This window comes from Salmo salar, chromosome 20 (genome assembly GCF_965601325.2).
Source record: "Salmo salar chromosome 20, fSalSal1, whole genome shotgun sequence".
In the NCBI taxonomy this organism is placed as follows: domain Eukaryota; kingdom Metazoa; phylum Chordata; class Actinopteri; order Salmoniformes; family Salmonidae; genus Salmo; species Salmo salar.
This window is the reverse complement of record NC_138310.1, coordinates 52069314-52084655: the sequence shown is the minus strand read 5'-3', so window position 1 is coordinate 52084655 and position 15342 is coordinate 52069314. Positions and strand designations below refer to the sequence as shown.

The following is a 15342-nucleotide window of genomic DNA, read 5'->3' as shown; positions in this document are numbered from 1 at the left end:
TCATTTCAAGGCATTGTCATTGAACTAGCTACATCATTATTTTATTTCCCATGACATTAACCACAATGCAAAGCGGTAAAGAAATATAAATAAATCAATTGAAATAACTATATTTGAAAACGATACTTGTACAAAAATCAACACGATAATAATTTCCACTGTGTACAAATACTGTATATTATTAACTATGTTTGAAAGTACAGTATTTTTGGTATTTATTTTTGAGTGGAAGTAGCTCTCACGTCAGATCCTGTCACAAGGTAAACATAGACGCTTCAAAGACATCTCTGGCTGCTTCCTCTTTCTGTTGTCGTAACTGATAGCTAGTAAAAATTAACGAAACCGTCATCATTGTCGAACATCTTAACATGGGTAGTTGATACGATGAATACCAAATGTATCAATTTGTGAAGAATTGGCAATGGATAATCTGTATAAACTGCCAACGTTTCCTCCTGGTCGTGGGTTTGCTAGCTAAAGACGTTAGCTATCCTTGTAGGTTGAGCCTTCTCCGCTTGTAGCTAGCTAGATCAGCTGGCTAACTCAGCTCAGCCAGCTACGGGAGAATAACAATTAGCTAATACAGCCACTTTTCAGCACAGTTCATTGTAGCTAGCTACATAAGTTTGACAGTTAACGTTATCTAAAGAGAATGGCGTCGTCATTTGTGATTGGAAACACATTTCGAGAGAGGGTAAGAGACTTGCTGGAGAACGACGAGGTTTCAGTTCCAACGGAACTACAGAAAGAAGTGGAGGATATTCTTCAACGGGAACAACCATCAACTCTGTCCTTCAGAACTGCAAGAAAACTTAATAAATGTCTGCAAGACAATGGTACCTATAAACAGTTGTTCAACACAGATCTTACATTTCATGAATTAAGTACTAGCCTATGTGTGCTTTTCCTTCTTCTCAGGTCAACCTTTCTACCTTCATGATTTGTTGGAGGACAGCTCATTGCACCTGCCTAAGGTTGAAATGCCCCCCAGAGTAAGTGAGACCTCAATGTATGGTTATTCCTTCAGTCCCTTCATTTGATCTCCATCATGAGGACAGCATTAAAGTCATACACCCTCTTTGTGACAGAACCCTATGCTTGTGGCTCGTCTGGAACGAATCAAAGCCAAGTTGGCCAATGAAGAATACAACAGGATCACACGGAATGTGAACACTCAGGTGAATTGCACAGTGCACACTCAGCATGTAGCCTACTGTATGTATTCGATTAACCAGCCAGCTTAAATGTATGATAGTGTTTAATGTTTGGGTTGTTGTTGATTCATGTGAGTACTTCTCTTCCCCCCCCCCAGCACATTAATCGTCGTGAGACACTGGCGGACTTTGGGAGAGAAGGTTGCTATGGTTACAAACGCTTGCATGCAATCTGTCTCTAAGATTCTTACTATCCTCGTCATCTACCTTTTCCTCAACCCTCCCTCTAATGTGTGTGTGTGTGTGTGTGTGTGGTCTGTCTAGTACGCTCAGCCAAAGCTGCTGTTGTGACGGTCTTAAACTTCCTAGTGACAGTGGCGGCGACGTTCGCTTGCTCCTATCTCGGCAGTCAATACCTCTTCACAGAGACAGCGGCGGTAAGAATCCATACAAAGATCCCTCACTCTTACAAGCTGGGCAAGTATAAACCCCTATTGCCTGACGAGATTAATCGTGTCACTTAACCTCGATTGCATGATAAGCAAGGGTTAAGCTAGTACTGCATTGTGTTGTACATGGACAAAAACATTGTTTGAAAATGTAATCAAGAGGTAAGCTTCATTTCAAAACCCTTTAAACCTGTTTAAGAATCAGTATCTTTGTTGACATGTTTGCTTATGTGTTTCAGAGGGTGATATCTGCAGTGATTGCTGCGTCCGTAGTCGGCCTGGCAGAGCTGTATGTTCTGGTACGAACCATGGAGGGAGAGCTAGGAGAACCATAGCACCAGTCAGGGTTCTTTTTATTAACAAAATACTTTCCTGGAGAACAATGCCCTTATCTTACCCACCAGTGGACTTCAAAACAGAAATCAAAGGGGTTGAGTGGAAGTTGATGTACAGCTTTGACATGACCACAAAACTATTGATAAGAATTGTCCCACGTTGTTCGCATATTGAAAACAGATTAGTGTGAAGATCTTGAATGTGACCCAGATGTGAAAGTTGTTTGTGTTTTACCATCACTGCTCTATGATGAAGTTAACTCAATGTTTCACAACTCATTTACTAATGTGGACTAAAAAAGTTGGGATATTTATGTATTTATTTACATCCATTATGCTTTTATAGGGCCTGTTAAATTACCCCCCTTCATAACATTTGTTTGATAATTTCCTACTTAGATGGAACAGGGATTTTTTTTTCATACAATAGCTTATTCATACTGTACTTTCACGGTCCTTCAGTATGTCTGTATAGTCCAGTATTGTCTATTTAATAAAATTAGCGCCCAGGTAATTCAACTCAGTTCAGTTTCATTCAATATACAGTACCAGTCAAATGTTTGGACACACCTACTCATTCAAGGGTTTGCCTTTACTTTGACTATTTTCTACATTGTAGAATAATAGTGAAGACCTCAACTATGAAATGACACATATGGAATCATGTAGTAACCAATTTTTTTTTTTTTTTAATTGTCGACATTTGAATATAAGGAATTATAGGTTAGGTGAACAGAAGGACTTGAGTTCCTGTATGTTATGGTTACACCATGAGTCATGAAGCATACACCCCCGCACTTCTTCCCAGAGAGATGTTTGTTTCTGTCGGAGCGAAGCATTAAGAAACCCAGTGGCTATACCGACTCCGATAACATATCCCGAGAGAGCCATGATTCCGTGAAACAGAAAATGTATTTATATTTTAGATTCTTCAAAGTAGCCACCCTTTGCCTTGATGACAGCTTTGTACACGCTTGGCATTCTCTCAACCAGCTTCATGAGGAATGCTTTTCCAACAGTCTTGAAGGAGTTGCCACATGTTGAGCACATGTTGGCTGCTTTTCCATCAATCTGCGGTCCAACTCATCCCAAACCATCTCATTTGGTTGGAGGCCAGATCATCTGATGCAGCACTCCTTTACTCTCCTTCTTGGTCAAATAGCCCTTACACAGCCTGGAGGTGTGTTGAAAAATAAATGATAGTCCCACTAAGCGCAAACCAGATGGGATGGCGTATCGCTGCAGAATTCTGTGGTAGCCATGCTGGTTAAGTGTGCCTTGAATTCTAGATAAATCACAGACAGTGTCACCAATAAAGCACCATCACACCACCTCCTCCATGCTTCATGGTGGGAACCACACATGCGGAGATCATCCATTCACCTACTCTGCGTCTCACAAAGACACGGCGGTTGGAACCAAATATCTCAAATTTGTACTCATCAGACCAAAGGATAGATTTCCGCAGGTCTAATGTCCGTCACTCATGTTTCCTGGCCCAAGCAAGTCTCTTCTTATTGTTGTCCTTTAGTAGTGGTTTCTTTGCAGCAATTTGACCATGAAGGCCTGATTCATGCAGTCTCCTCTGAACAGTTGTGTCTGTTACTTTATTTGGGCAGCAATTTCTGAGGCTGGTAACTAATGAATTTATCCTCTGCAGCAGAGGTAAGTCTGGGTCCTCCTTTCCTGTGACTGTCCTCATGAGAGCCAGTTTCATCAGAGCACTGGATGGTACCCAATTTGTTATACTTGAGTAAAAGTAAAGATACCTTAGGAAACCCTGTTCTAGCATACAGCTAGCTACCTGCTGCCAGATGTGGCAGACAATATTGTCTTCGACTGCCGATCGGCATTCATTTGTTTTGAAGTGAATTAAAGGGCAAGATGGATTTTACAGGCCAGAAGCAAACAACCAATTACAGTTGCCCTGTGTAGTACTTAAATCCCTTCCATGACAACACATATCTGTTTTCATGATTCAAAACAACTTTAATACGATATCTGACTATTTGGCTTGTGTTATGACTGCCCCCACCTATACTGTATCTCTGGACAATTTCCTTTCTGTCTTGTCCCTTTATATCAGTTGAGAGATTAAAGGATGTAATTGCATCTGCAATACAAAAACGTATCTGAAAGATCTGAGATTTGACACTGGGATTAAGGGTTTATTGAAAGATTATTTGGGATTAAAGATGATTATGATATGCAGAGATCACTGTCCAGCAGGCCAGGTTGAACTGTCGTAGTGCTCTTGTCATATCTTGACTGTATTACTCACATGTAATACTTCACTGGAGACCTTAAACCCAGCTAGAATTAAAGAGTTTGTAAGCTGGTAGACCCTGAGCTTCAGTTTTAATTTATTTCTTCTTATTATTTTTTTCCTCTATCCTTCCCATATATATGGAGAAAAATATTTTTATTTGGAAAATAATTATATCTGTCGCGGTATCTTGCCACACGGAATCATTTTAATCAGGATATTTTGAAAGATAATACTCCCGGAAACATGAAACGTTAAATCAAACAGGCCTAGAATGAAGAACAGACCTAATGGATCTATGATAGCTGATTCTATGTCAGGTAGAATACAAATACCTCAGTAAACAACTACTGTATGTAACGTTATACTATGTTATGCATATTTGTCCTCTTGTTCTCATAGCAGAAAACTGCTTGCCCATCAAAGACCCTACAAAACAATTCTGTGAGAGGGCTATCCTATAGGTAACCCCATCTCTGAAACCATATAGTATTATTTGACTGTTTTAACCCTTGTGTTCATGTTCTTGTTATTCACCCACTGTTTGCGGGTTTTTAAAACAATATAGCCGTAACAATTTATGTAAAAATATTTAATGCTTCGATGTTGACTTATAGACAGCATACGTGATTAATATTTGACATTTACCTCTGCTAGATCACATTTATCCAATCTGGGTTCAACACCATCCAGATGACAAACACGTTGTACGCCAAGATGTTTTAGAATATCACAGTGACCAGCGTAGGATTCTTCTTCTGCAGCTGTAGCCAGTCACCAGCTTGTCGAAATTGTCCACCCCTCTTTTTGTGGCATTGTAATCCATTATGATTTCTGTTTTTTGATGTTCCTGGCCACAGATTCTCCCATCCCTATGCAGCGTACTCATGAGTACCACAGTTTTGCCTGTCTTTGGCATGTAGGACACTAGGGACGTGTCTTAGAGGAATTGATAGGCCTGTTCCGTGTATTCAACAGCTGAGGTGGGATCTCTGGCTTGTTTTTTCATACTGCTCCTACCATCGTCAGGTTCCTCTTAAGGAGCTCCTGTCCCAGCTTGTGCGAAGTAAAAAAGTTATCGCATGTGATGTTGTGGCCACGGAGTTCCTGTGTTACGTCCAGGACATCCCGCATCCCTTGGTTCTTCTCAGGAGGTCCTCCGTCTCATTTCCCTGTATACACTTGCAAGTTCCACGCATATGATGAAGCAGCATCACAGGCAACCCAGATCTTGATTCCATATTTTTAGACGGTATATACTGCCTGAAGGGGCAGCGGCCCCTAAATGGCATAAGCTGCTCATCAACAGTAACGTTGGGTCCAGGGTTGTAAAACAGGGGAAGGCAGTCCACTCACTTGTCCCACACTGACCTGATTGTAGCTAGCTTGTCTCTCTGGCGCCGAGCTGGTCTGGTGTCTCAGTTATCAAAGCGGATAATCCTAGAGATAATGTGGATGTTTTCCAGAGACATTATTGCAATGAAAGGTTTTCTGCCAGTTTCTGCATCCCACAGGGATTCTGTGGATTCCCCATTGGATCTGAAAACACCAGCAAGGATAAGAACCCCAAAGTATGCATGTAAATGAGTCTGGTTCATCTCCTTCCATCTCTCCAAAAAACACGCCTTCCCTCCAAATTAGTGCAGTCCAGAATGATTTTCTGGATGGTGTCTGGGATGAACAGTTCAAAAGAAGACTTTCTGTCCTGCACATGAGTAACCGCCATCCGCGTCAGCCCTGGTTGCATCCTTATCACATTGGCAGCCATGCGAGGTGGCTCATTCATTGGGCAAGAAGACCGTTTCATTTCACAATTTTTTGACATCCGTATTTCCCCTGCAGGCTGCTGATGAGCTGGTTGCTGGCGGGCTGGTCCTGGGGCTGGCTGAGGTTCAATCTCAACCTCTTCTTCCAACTCACTGTCAGACTCTGAATTGACAGAGACATGATCCTCATATTCTGAAAATTCTTCATTTTCCAAAGTGGAAGACGCTACTTCCACGCTAGCTTCTCTCTCTGCAAAAATTATTTTTAAGGCCCTCTGCAAAGATTATTTTTGCCATACTGATTGATTGTGGTAAACCTTTTTGTTTCATTTTTACTTGTTTTCACCTACACACACACTTTTATTACCCTCGGGTCCAGTGGACCCGAACACCACATTTGTAATAGAAATGTGTAGGCAGTGGTGTAAAGTACTTAAGTAAAAATACTTTAAAATACTACTTAAGTCGTTTTTTGGGGTATCTGTAAGGTACTTTACTATTTATATTTATGGCAACTTTTACTTTTAATTCACTAAATTCCTAAAGAAAATAATTATTTTTTTACCCCATACATTTTCGCTGACACCCAAAAGTACTCGGAAATGGTCCAATTCACACACTTATCAAGAGAACATCCCTGGTCATCTCTACTGCCTCTGATCTGGCAGACTCACTAAGCACAAATGCTTCGTTTGTAAACTATGTGTGAGTGTTGGAGTGTGCCCCTAGCTATCCGTAAATAAAATAAAACATGAAACTGTGCTGTCTGGTTTGGTTAATATAAGGAAGTTGAAATGATTTGTACTTTTATTTTTGATACTTAAGTACATTTTAGCAATTCCATTTACTTTTGATAATTAAGTATATTTAAAACCAAATACTTATAGACTTTACCTCAAGTAGTATTTTACTGGGTTACTTTCACTTTTACTTGCATCATTTTCTATGAAGCTATCTTTACTTTTACTCAAGTATGACAATTGAGTACTTTTTTCCACCACTTTGTGTAGGGGGTGCACTGCATGCACTCAATGAAAATGTGTTATTTTACATGTTCTTCACAGAAAATGAGCCAAGGCCTATGAGTGTCTAGTTGGAAAAATTATTAATTGTATCATATTTCTTTTAGTAAACACTGAACATGGGTCCCACAGACCCGAACACCACACAAAGGTTAACAACGTCATATTAAACTTCTAATCAATCATTACCAGGGTGAAATAAATCCATGTATTACTCCTTGGATGAAGTAAACATACATATTACAATTATTCACAAGCTAATGAAAGATGCAAGATCCACACATTTAACAACAAAATAAAAAAAGAAACAAAATGTTACAATTGGTCACAAAACACACGTACAGTGCCTTCAGAAAATATTCACACCCCGTGACCTTTTCCACATTTTGTTGTGTTACAGCCTGAATTTAAAATGGATTACATTGAGATGTATCATTGACCTACACACAATATTCCATAAAGTCAAAGTGTAATTATATTTTTAGACATTTGTACAAAAGCTAAAATGTCTTGAGTCAATAAGTATTTAATCCCTTTGTTATGGCAAGCCTAAATAAGTTCAGGAGTAAAAATATGCTTAACAATTCACAATAAGTTGCATAGACTCACTCTGTGTGCAACAATAGTGTTTAGCATGATTTTTGAATGACTAACTCATCTTTGTACCCCACACATACAATTATCTGTAAGGTCCCTCAGTTGAGCAGTGAATTTCACAAAGACCAAGGAGGTTTTCCAATGCCTCAAAAAGAAGGGTACCTATTGGTAGATGAAAAAGTATGAGAGAGAAAAAAGCAGACACTGAATATCTGTTTGAGCATGGTGAAGTTATTAATTACACTTTCGATGGTGTATCAATAGACTCAGTCACTACAAAGATACAGGCATCCTTCCTAACTCAGTTGACGGAGAGGAAGGAAACTGTTCAGGGATTTCACCATGAGGCAAATGGTGACTTTAAAACAGTTACAGAGTTTAATGGCTGTGATCAGAGAAAACTGATGATGGATCAACAGCCAGGACTCAAACCAGGGTGTCTATAGTGACACCTCTAGCACTGAGAGGCAGTGCCCCAGACCACTGCACCACTCGGGAGCCCAATAACAGAGTGCAAAGAAGGAAGCCAGTACATAATATAAATATTACAAAACATGCATTTGTTTGCAATAAGGCATTCAAGTAAAACTGCAAAAAATGTGGCAAAGAAATGTACTTTATGTCCTGAATACAAAGCGTTATGTTTGGAGCAAATCCAACACAACACATCACTGAGTTCCACTCTTCATATTTTGAAGCATGATGGTGGCTTCATCATGTTATGGGTATACTTGTCATCGGCAAGGACTAGGGAGTTTTTTAGGATAAAAAGAAACAGAATAGAGCTAAGCACAGGCAAAATCCTAAAGGAAAACCTGGTTCAGTCTACTTTCCAACAGACCCTTTCAGCAGGAGAAGGCCAAATATGCACTGGAGTTGCTTACCAAAACGACATTGAATGTTCCTGAGTGGCCTAGTTACAGTTTTGACTTAAATCATCTTGATAATCTATGGCATGACTTGAAAATGTCTGTCTAGCAATGATCAACAACCAACTTAATAGAGTTTGAAGAATGTTAAAAAGAATAATGTGCAAATATTGTACAATCCAGATGTGCAAAACTCATTGAGACTCACAGCTGTAATCACTGCCAAATGTGAGTCTAATATACAGTATATTGACTCAGGGGTGTGAATACTTATGTGAATGTAATATTTCTGTATTTCATTTTCAATAAAATTTCTAAAATGTCTAAAAACATGTTTTCACTTTATCATTATAGGGTATTGCACGTAAGATCATGTAGATGGGTGCGAAAAAAAAGTATTTCATCCATTTTGAATTCAGGCTCTAACACAACAAAATCTGGAAAAGTCAGGCGTGTGAATACTTTCTGAAGGCAATGTATTAGGCAAGCGGTATAGGCTAGTGGTCCCAAATATGTTTGTGTGGTTTTGCCAATACCTGGCAAGACAGCACAATCAGAGTTGGGACCACCAGGCTATACAATAGGTAAGCAGGGGCAGGAAATTAGAACTCCAGGAAGTTGGTGACAATTGCAGCATTATAGATCAGGTCTGAGATGTATCCGATGGAGGTCTGGGGGCCCACCTGAGGATGATGACCCTGTCCTTGAGTCACATCCCAGTACATCTGCTGCGGATGGGAGGGGACAACCTGGTCCACTGAGGTTTGATGATTATATCTTGCCTGTGAGCCAGCTAGAGTCTGTGGCTTTAAGTTCCTATACCCTGAGGTGCCCACGCAGGGCTGGTTGAACCCATCCCGGTATGGCCGCGAGGAGTGTGCTTGCCTTCCAACGGGTGCAGTGGTAGTAGCAAGAGATTCCAGGTGAGATCGGCAGTCTTCCTCCCACAGTAGGGATTCTGCCAGGTTTGGGGAGGCGGGTGTAAACTGATGAGACACAGGGTTGCTGTAGAGACGGATCCAGTCGGAGTAGAACTGCTGACCATCATCACACTGAATCTGGTCTGGTCGGAACATTTCCCCCGTTGTGGTTGGGGTGAAGGAGGGACCAGGGGAGGGGACTATTGGGCGAGGTAGGCATTTTGCACCTCCTTTTCCAGAAGTTGTATTGGTTGATTTGGTGAGTCTTCCACTCTTGATACTTCTTGCCCGTCTGTTTTGGAACCACACCTGTGAACAATGAGTAGAGTCAGGTAAATATGTTGTTGTAGCCTATTTCCGGAAAGTGTAAATATCTACATTTAGTTATTATCACTACACAAACCTGTATCTTGCTTTCAGGTAGATGTGTATGTGCGGCCAAGCGTTCACGGAGAGTGATGTCTGGGTACGGCGTCAGAGCGAAAGCTTGTTCCAACTCAGATAATTGTGCGCGACTGAATATGGTTCTTTTGCGCTTCCTTTGGCCCTCTGTAAACCCGCCTCTCTCAGGTTCGGGTGATGAAACTCCATTGTCATTCCTCACGTCTAAACAACAACAAAAACAACATTTTTGAGAATTGAAAATCGAAATAAAAATTGGGCCAATCATATGGTTCATAGATTATTATTTAAGTAGCCTAAAATATCGGTGTAGCGTTTGAAAATTATTTAAGACAATTGAGGAATTACTAAACGAAGCGTACCATATATTTTCGTTTTGTTTTCATCTGCATTTCTGTTTATATCAATGAATATCTTTCTATATATAATAACCTTATGGTTTTGTTTGTTTGTTTGTGCGCTATTTATTTTCGGCATAATCTAGACAGAATATTGATAATTTAATTAATAAATGCTTGTTATAATAAAATCATCTTAAAGGAAACTATAAAAGACAATAAACAAATATAACTGTCACTAGCCTACCTTTACATTGATCTTGGTCTCCAAAAAGCGCAGTAAAATCCATATATTTATTGTCAGTCAGTCTGTGTGCAGTGAATTCTTGATTGATGAAGAGAGACATAATTCCATGTACCTCTGCGGCTTGGTCTGGTGATGCGTAAATGATGCACTCAGCGCTGGGTAGCGGTGTCCTCTTAAAGCGGGAACTCCCCTTTCAATCCCATGCCGCCCACGGTCTACACCACATTAATCTAGGCACGTTCAGGTGTTATAGGCCTATAGTGGTGCCCAGTGCCCACCTCTCTAATCCTCAATTGCAGATGGTGAGCGGCAAGAAACAGATGAAAGCGGCAATGGTGTATAAACCCGCTGTTTCCGCTGTCGCTATTGTCTGACACTCCCTGGGTCAGACTGTCAGATCTCGTCCCGGGTCAATCGACTGCAAAGAGGATCCCCGTGGAGATTGGAGCGCAGGGCAGGCAGACCTTGTTGGACATACAGAGCAGAGTCAATCTACATAGGCTTACTGTATCCTACCACGTTCGCTGCGAGAGTGATATTTGTTATTCAGCACTCAATTTGCTGTCCTGTCATTTGGCACATGCCTACTTAAATATTAAGTGCCAAATTGTGCTTTATCTTTTTTTCCGCTGTCTTCCCAAATTGACTTGTTGAGTTGGGCCTATAAAAAGGTACTTGCTTACTCTCTCTCTATTCATTACAATATGTTGATATTTTTTTCCGGGGCGATTAGGATGAACGAAAAGTAAACAATAGCCTAACTATTATCTTGTGCAGGAAAAAGCCTGGCAACTTCAAAAGCTTTTTTTCACACTTTCTCTTCCTGTGTATTGAAGTCAATTAGCCTAGTGAACGATTTACATTCCCTTGAACACCCGTAAAATTTCTGAGAGAAGCTCTAAATACACCAACGCACACAGATCCCCGAATTTACATTTCTGAACGAAGCTGGAAGAGTTTAGAGGAATACACATTGTACAAGAACCAACTCTTTAACTTCTCTTTTTTTAATGAGCCAATTAGTAATGATTTATATTGGCCTGCCCTACCCCTTTCCTTTTTTTGTGAATGGATCATGCTAAATAATCATAAGATTTTTGTCCTCAAATGTGTGCATTTATTGCTAAAGTAATCCTGAAGACCATTACATATATAATTAAATAGTGATATCAAACAATAAAAAATGCAATCAAGTGAATTGCAGGATTTGTCGATTAATCGTAAGATTTGTCAATTAATCACGGTTAATCACAAATTCAGATTTGCTCAAATGGAGCTGTAATTTAAGATGTTTTTTTTTAATACAAAAAGTATTACAACCCACTGGGCAAAACCTGGTTGAATCAACATTGTTTCCAAGTAATTTCAACCCCCCAAATCTGTGATGTTGTGGAAATCTGATTGGATTTGCAAAAAGTCATCAATGTAAGGGAATTTCATCATTTTTTCACCCAACTTTTAACCTAAATCCAATGACATGGTGAAATGTTTTGTTGAGTTCACGTTGAATTCACGTTAGTTGATCACTCAACCAAATATAAATCAAAACTACATGTTGATCTGACTTCTGTGCCCAGTGTGAAGGGCTTGATTTTGTCCAAAGCAGTGGTGGATTTAGGTATAGGCAACATGGGCAGCCGCCCAGGGCGGCATCTTGCCGGGGGAGGCAAGATGCCCGCACCAAAACATTTGGAATGGTGACATTTGCGCGATCGGTTTTCTATCGCTCATTTGCACGTCACGTCAATGATATCATGTCACCGTGTGGGACTGTGGGTCAATTAACCTTGTCGGAGTGGGCGCCCTGATTCTAGTTTGTGAGCTAGGAAGTACGAGATGGGGAGGGGGCGTGGGTAAATTGACCTCAGGTCTCCCCACTGGAAGCCGGAGGTAGGGGGAGCGGGGGAATCTATCAAATAGCGCACCTTTTTACATAGTTTTAAATGTTATGAATATTTATTTGTGTTGTTCCAAATGTGTATTTTCAATGCTTTCAGACGATTAATCACATAAAAAAAAAATTGTGCACTAAAATTACAAAAAGTTTACTCGAGTCAAGAATGAACTGACAGGCCGAGTATAAAATAATGACATTCAAAAAAACGAAGGAGTGTGTGAAACAAGTGATAATTTATTGAGGTTTTATTTTTGTCTTTTTTTTTTTGTCTATGAAAATAAAATAAAATCACAACCATAACAAGACCACTATAAGAACATAGGCCGTTTTACCTTTGCATCTGAGTTGATGCATATGTGCAGTTCATCTTTGCAGTTCTAGCTCTTTAAATAGCAAACCATTCAACTTTATAGCGAGTGTACATGGGTTCCTCTGTTCAGCTGATGAAAAAGCTAACTTTGGTATAGCTTTTCTTTTGTGCTGCAATGCAAGGCCTTTTGTGGACACATTCGGGTCTGAGAAACCACAGTGGGACAATAAAGTAAATGAAGCCTGAACAAATGCACATCTAGAAGGAACCAAATGATGATAGCATCCTATTTAGACTGATTTGTGTCAATCCTCAGGATCCTCAGTCCTTTGTCCAGTGTTATAGGCCTACTGTTCAAGTCCTCTTGCAGCTTCTCCAACGGGACTACTTTTTCTCTCCAGCAAAGAGTTGATTCTCCCATTCTCTCAAACAGCAACTGTGCCAATAAAAGCCTTAAAAATATTCGGTCACCAAAAAAAAAAAGGGAGAAAGATCCTTCCCCTCTCTCTGAAATGTAACACAGACTTTCAGGGAATAAAAACCCAGCCATTCATAGACAAACAGGAATAATATAGCCTTTTGTATTTGTGAATAGCTGTGAGCACTCAACATAGCAGAGTGAAACATCTCTCAAACTGAAGAAATACTTGTAATACTCTGTCCATTCCAGCAGGGGGAAGTGTAGTCACTCAGTGTGCATTGCTGCTGTCCCTGAAAGCAAGAGACTGATGGTAGTGGTGGTGGGGCGGTGATGTCGTCGAGTAGCTGCCAGGTCATCGTTCATCACTCAAACTTGCGCAGGTGGTTGTACATGGACTGGACGTAGGTAAAGACACACATGGGGTCCGGCTTGCGCCCCATCACCATCATATCGTCCACCTCGATGAGCCGGTCACAGCCCGCCTTCTCCCTGAATCAGACAGAAGGCACAGTACAAGTCAGGAGGAGTCTAGGCCTATCTATGTCATTCCTTAGTTAAGGGGGCTGAAAGGTCATTAGCCTGATCCCAGATCTGTTTGAACTGTTTTCCAAACTCATATCTATGGTCAATCAATGTTGTTGGCAAGACAGCACAAACAGATCCAGGACCAGGATAATAGATCACATGGAACAATGTGGACTAATTAAGAAATAAGGCCCGAGGGGGTGTGGTATACGTCCAATATACCACGGCTAAGGGTTGTTCTAAACACGACGCAACGCGGAGTGCCTGGACACAGCCCTTAGCCGTGGTATATTGGCCATATACCACAAACACCTAAGGTGCCTAATTACTATTATAAACTGTTTACCAACGTAATTAGAGCAGTAAAAATAAGTGTTTTGTCATACCCGTGGTACACGGTCTGATATACCAAGGCTGCCAGCCAATCAGCATTCAGGGCTCGAACCACCCAGTTTCTAATTTGTGGTATAGTACAGAAGCTCATGCGTTAGAACTATCTCTGTATGTGGTGAGATGCACACGCGGTTTTGATCTTTATTTTGTCGGTGTTCTGCATGTATCCATGTGTCAGGAGGACTTTGGGAGGCTGTGTTGCAGCAGCGGTGTTCTTAGTAGTGAGGTCAGGCTGGAGGAATGTGAGAGGAGTGGATGGAAGCAGAGCAGAGGGAAAGGAAGAGGAGTTTACTCTGGGGACCCGGGGAGAGGAGAGGGTATTCTCTGGCAGCGGCTGCCTCGTTGGCGTAACGTGTGGGCTACAGACACTCTTTACCAAGATGCAACAGAAACATTGTAAGATCATCTCAGTGGTATAATGTTTTATGTATCAACACCATTTATGCAATTTCTATTTGTATGGTGGCCAGGGACACTGTGACTCTAAATGTATTTACGCAGGTAACTTGAGGAGAGCGACATTGGAAGTGCACACGAATAGGCAGATACTTCTCTAGTCTACATAATGAATGGATGAGAGGAGTGCATGGAGAATTTAAGCCATGGAGAATTTAAGCCATTTCTCAGTGTATAATGCTGAGAAGCACTATACAGGATGTATGGATGACGCTTGTTACAATGTAAAAGTCACTTACTCCGCCGTTCCGAAGGCCAGCTCAAAGTTGTGTTTGCGGTCGACAGGCGTCAGCACGTTGTAGTCAAACTCAGTGGGGAAGAAGGAATGGACCAGGGCACAGAAGGCCATGCCGTCACTCCAACTGGACGAGAAGTTCTGGATGTCTATGTTCTGCGGACGGAGAGACAGAGTTAGGAGTGTGTGGTTGCGTGTACGTGCACGCGTGTGTGTCTGGACTCTAAATGTCTCTGAGTGTGTGTGGTGTACTTGCACATGTGTTTAGCGGGAGAATACGGAGACACTGTGAAAGAGACGTAAGAATAAACCAGACATACGAAAAAGACCTATAAAAATGATTGGCTACCTATTCTAACTTTATGACATGACCTCTCCGACAGGTTTCTCTGTCGGTCCCGCTGTCATAACGGGAAAAACAGAACAGGTCTGCTGAATGGGTCTTTATCCTCAATTCCTCTCCCTGCGTTCCTTTCTCTCCAACTGGACATGCTTTCAGAACTGTGTCATTTCACATTTTATTTGGTGTCCTTAGCCTAGCCTATAAAAGCCTCAGCGTGTCAGTGGGAAAATCCAGCTTGTCATGTTTGTCGAGCGCCAGGCGAGTCTCTAGTCTGAGTGTGAGGAGGAGCTGCCTGCGGGAAGCGGCCGGTGCTGCTTGCTCTGCGGGGCCAGGCCTTGGCCCGTGACAGCTCTCTGTTTAACCAGAGCCACATGGACAGACTGGCACAGCTGCTGCT

General features: G+C 41.2%; 3 protein-coding genes across 4 annotated transcripts in view; 1 reads left to right on the top strand and 2 right to left on the bottom strand.

Moving 5' to 3' along the window:
* Positions 1–281: 281 nt before the first annotated feature.
* On the top strand, positions 282–2453 carry tm199 (Transmembrane protein 199). Its single transcript, NM_001140932.1, is given in 6 exon segments — positions 282–836; positions 919–992; positions 1089–1178; positions 1313–1355; positions 1479–1591; positions 1843–2453. Coding segments are annotated over 6 exon segments (600 nt in total). The 5' UTR covers positions 282–652; the 3' UTR covers positions 1939–2453.
* Positions 2454–7155: 4702 nt separating this feature from the next.
* Positions 7156–13349, bottom strand: sebox (SEBOX homeobox). The gene is made up of 3 exons (XM_045703381.2): positions 13220–13349; positions 9782–9984; positions 7156–9687 (listed from the first exon to the last, which is right to left on the bottom strand). Exons 1-3 carry the CDS (start codon positions 13347–13349, stop codon positions 9061–9063), a joined length of 960 nt encoding a protein of 319 aa, XP_045559337.1. The 3' UTR covers positions 7156–9060.
* Positions 12477–15342, bottom strand: part of LOC106580780 (smoothelin-like protein 2) — a 28562-nt gene continuing 25696 nt past the window's right edge. For both annotated transcript variants that reach the window (XM_082966509.1, XM_014162186.3), the window contains 2 exons: positions 14607–14758; positions 12477–13482 (listed from right to left, as the gene is read on the bottom strand). In XM_082966509.1, coding sequence (XP_082822635.1) covers positions 13356–13482; positions 14607–14758 — 279 coding nt within the window. In that variant the 3' untranslated portion in view covers positions 12477–13355. The remainder of the gene's footprint in view (positions 13483–14606; positions 14759–15342) is intronic.

Coding starts and splice junctions, on each gene's coding strand:
- sebox (XM_045703381.2), bottom strand. CDS start 13,349: ATGACCTGGCAGCTACTCGACGACATCACCGCCCCACCACCACTACCA. Junction 9,985..13,219: donor GAATGGACAGAGTATTACAA/GTATTTCTTCAG, acceptor GTTGTTGTTTAG/ACGTGAGGAATGACAATGGA. Junction 9,688..9,781: donor TACCTGAAAGCAAGATACAG/GTTTGTGTAGTG, acceptor CATTGTTCACAG/GTGTGGTTCCAAAACAGACG.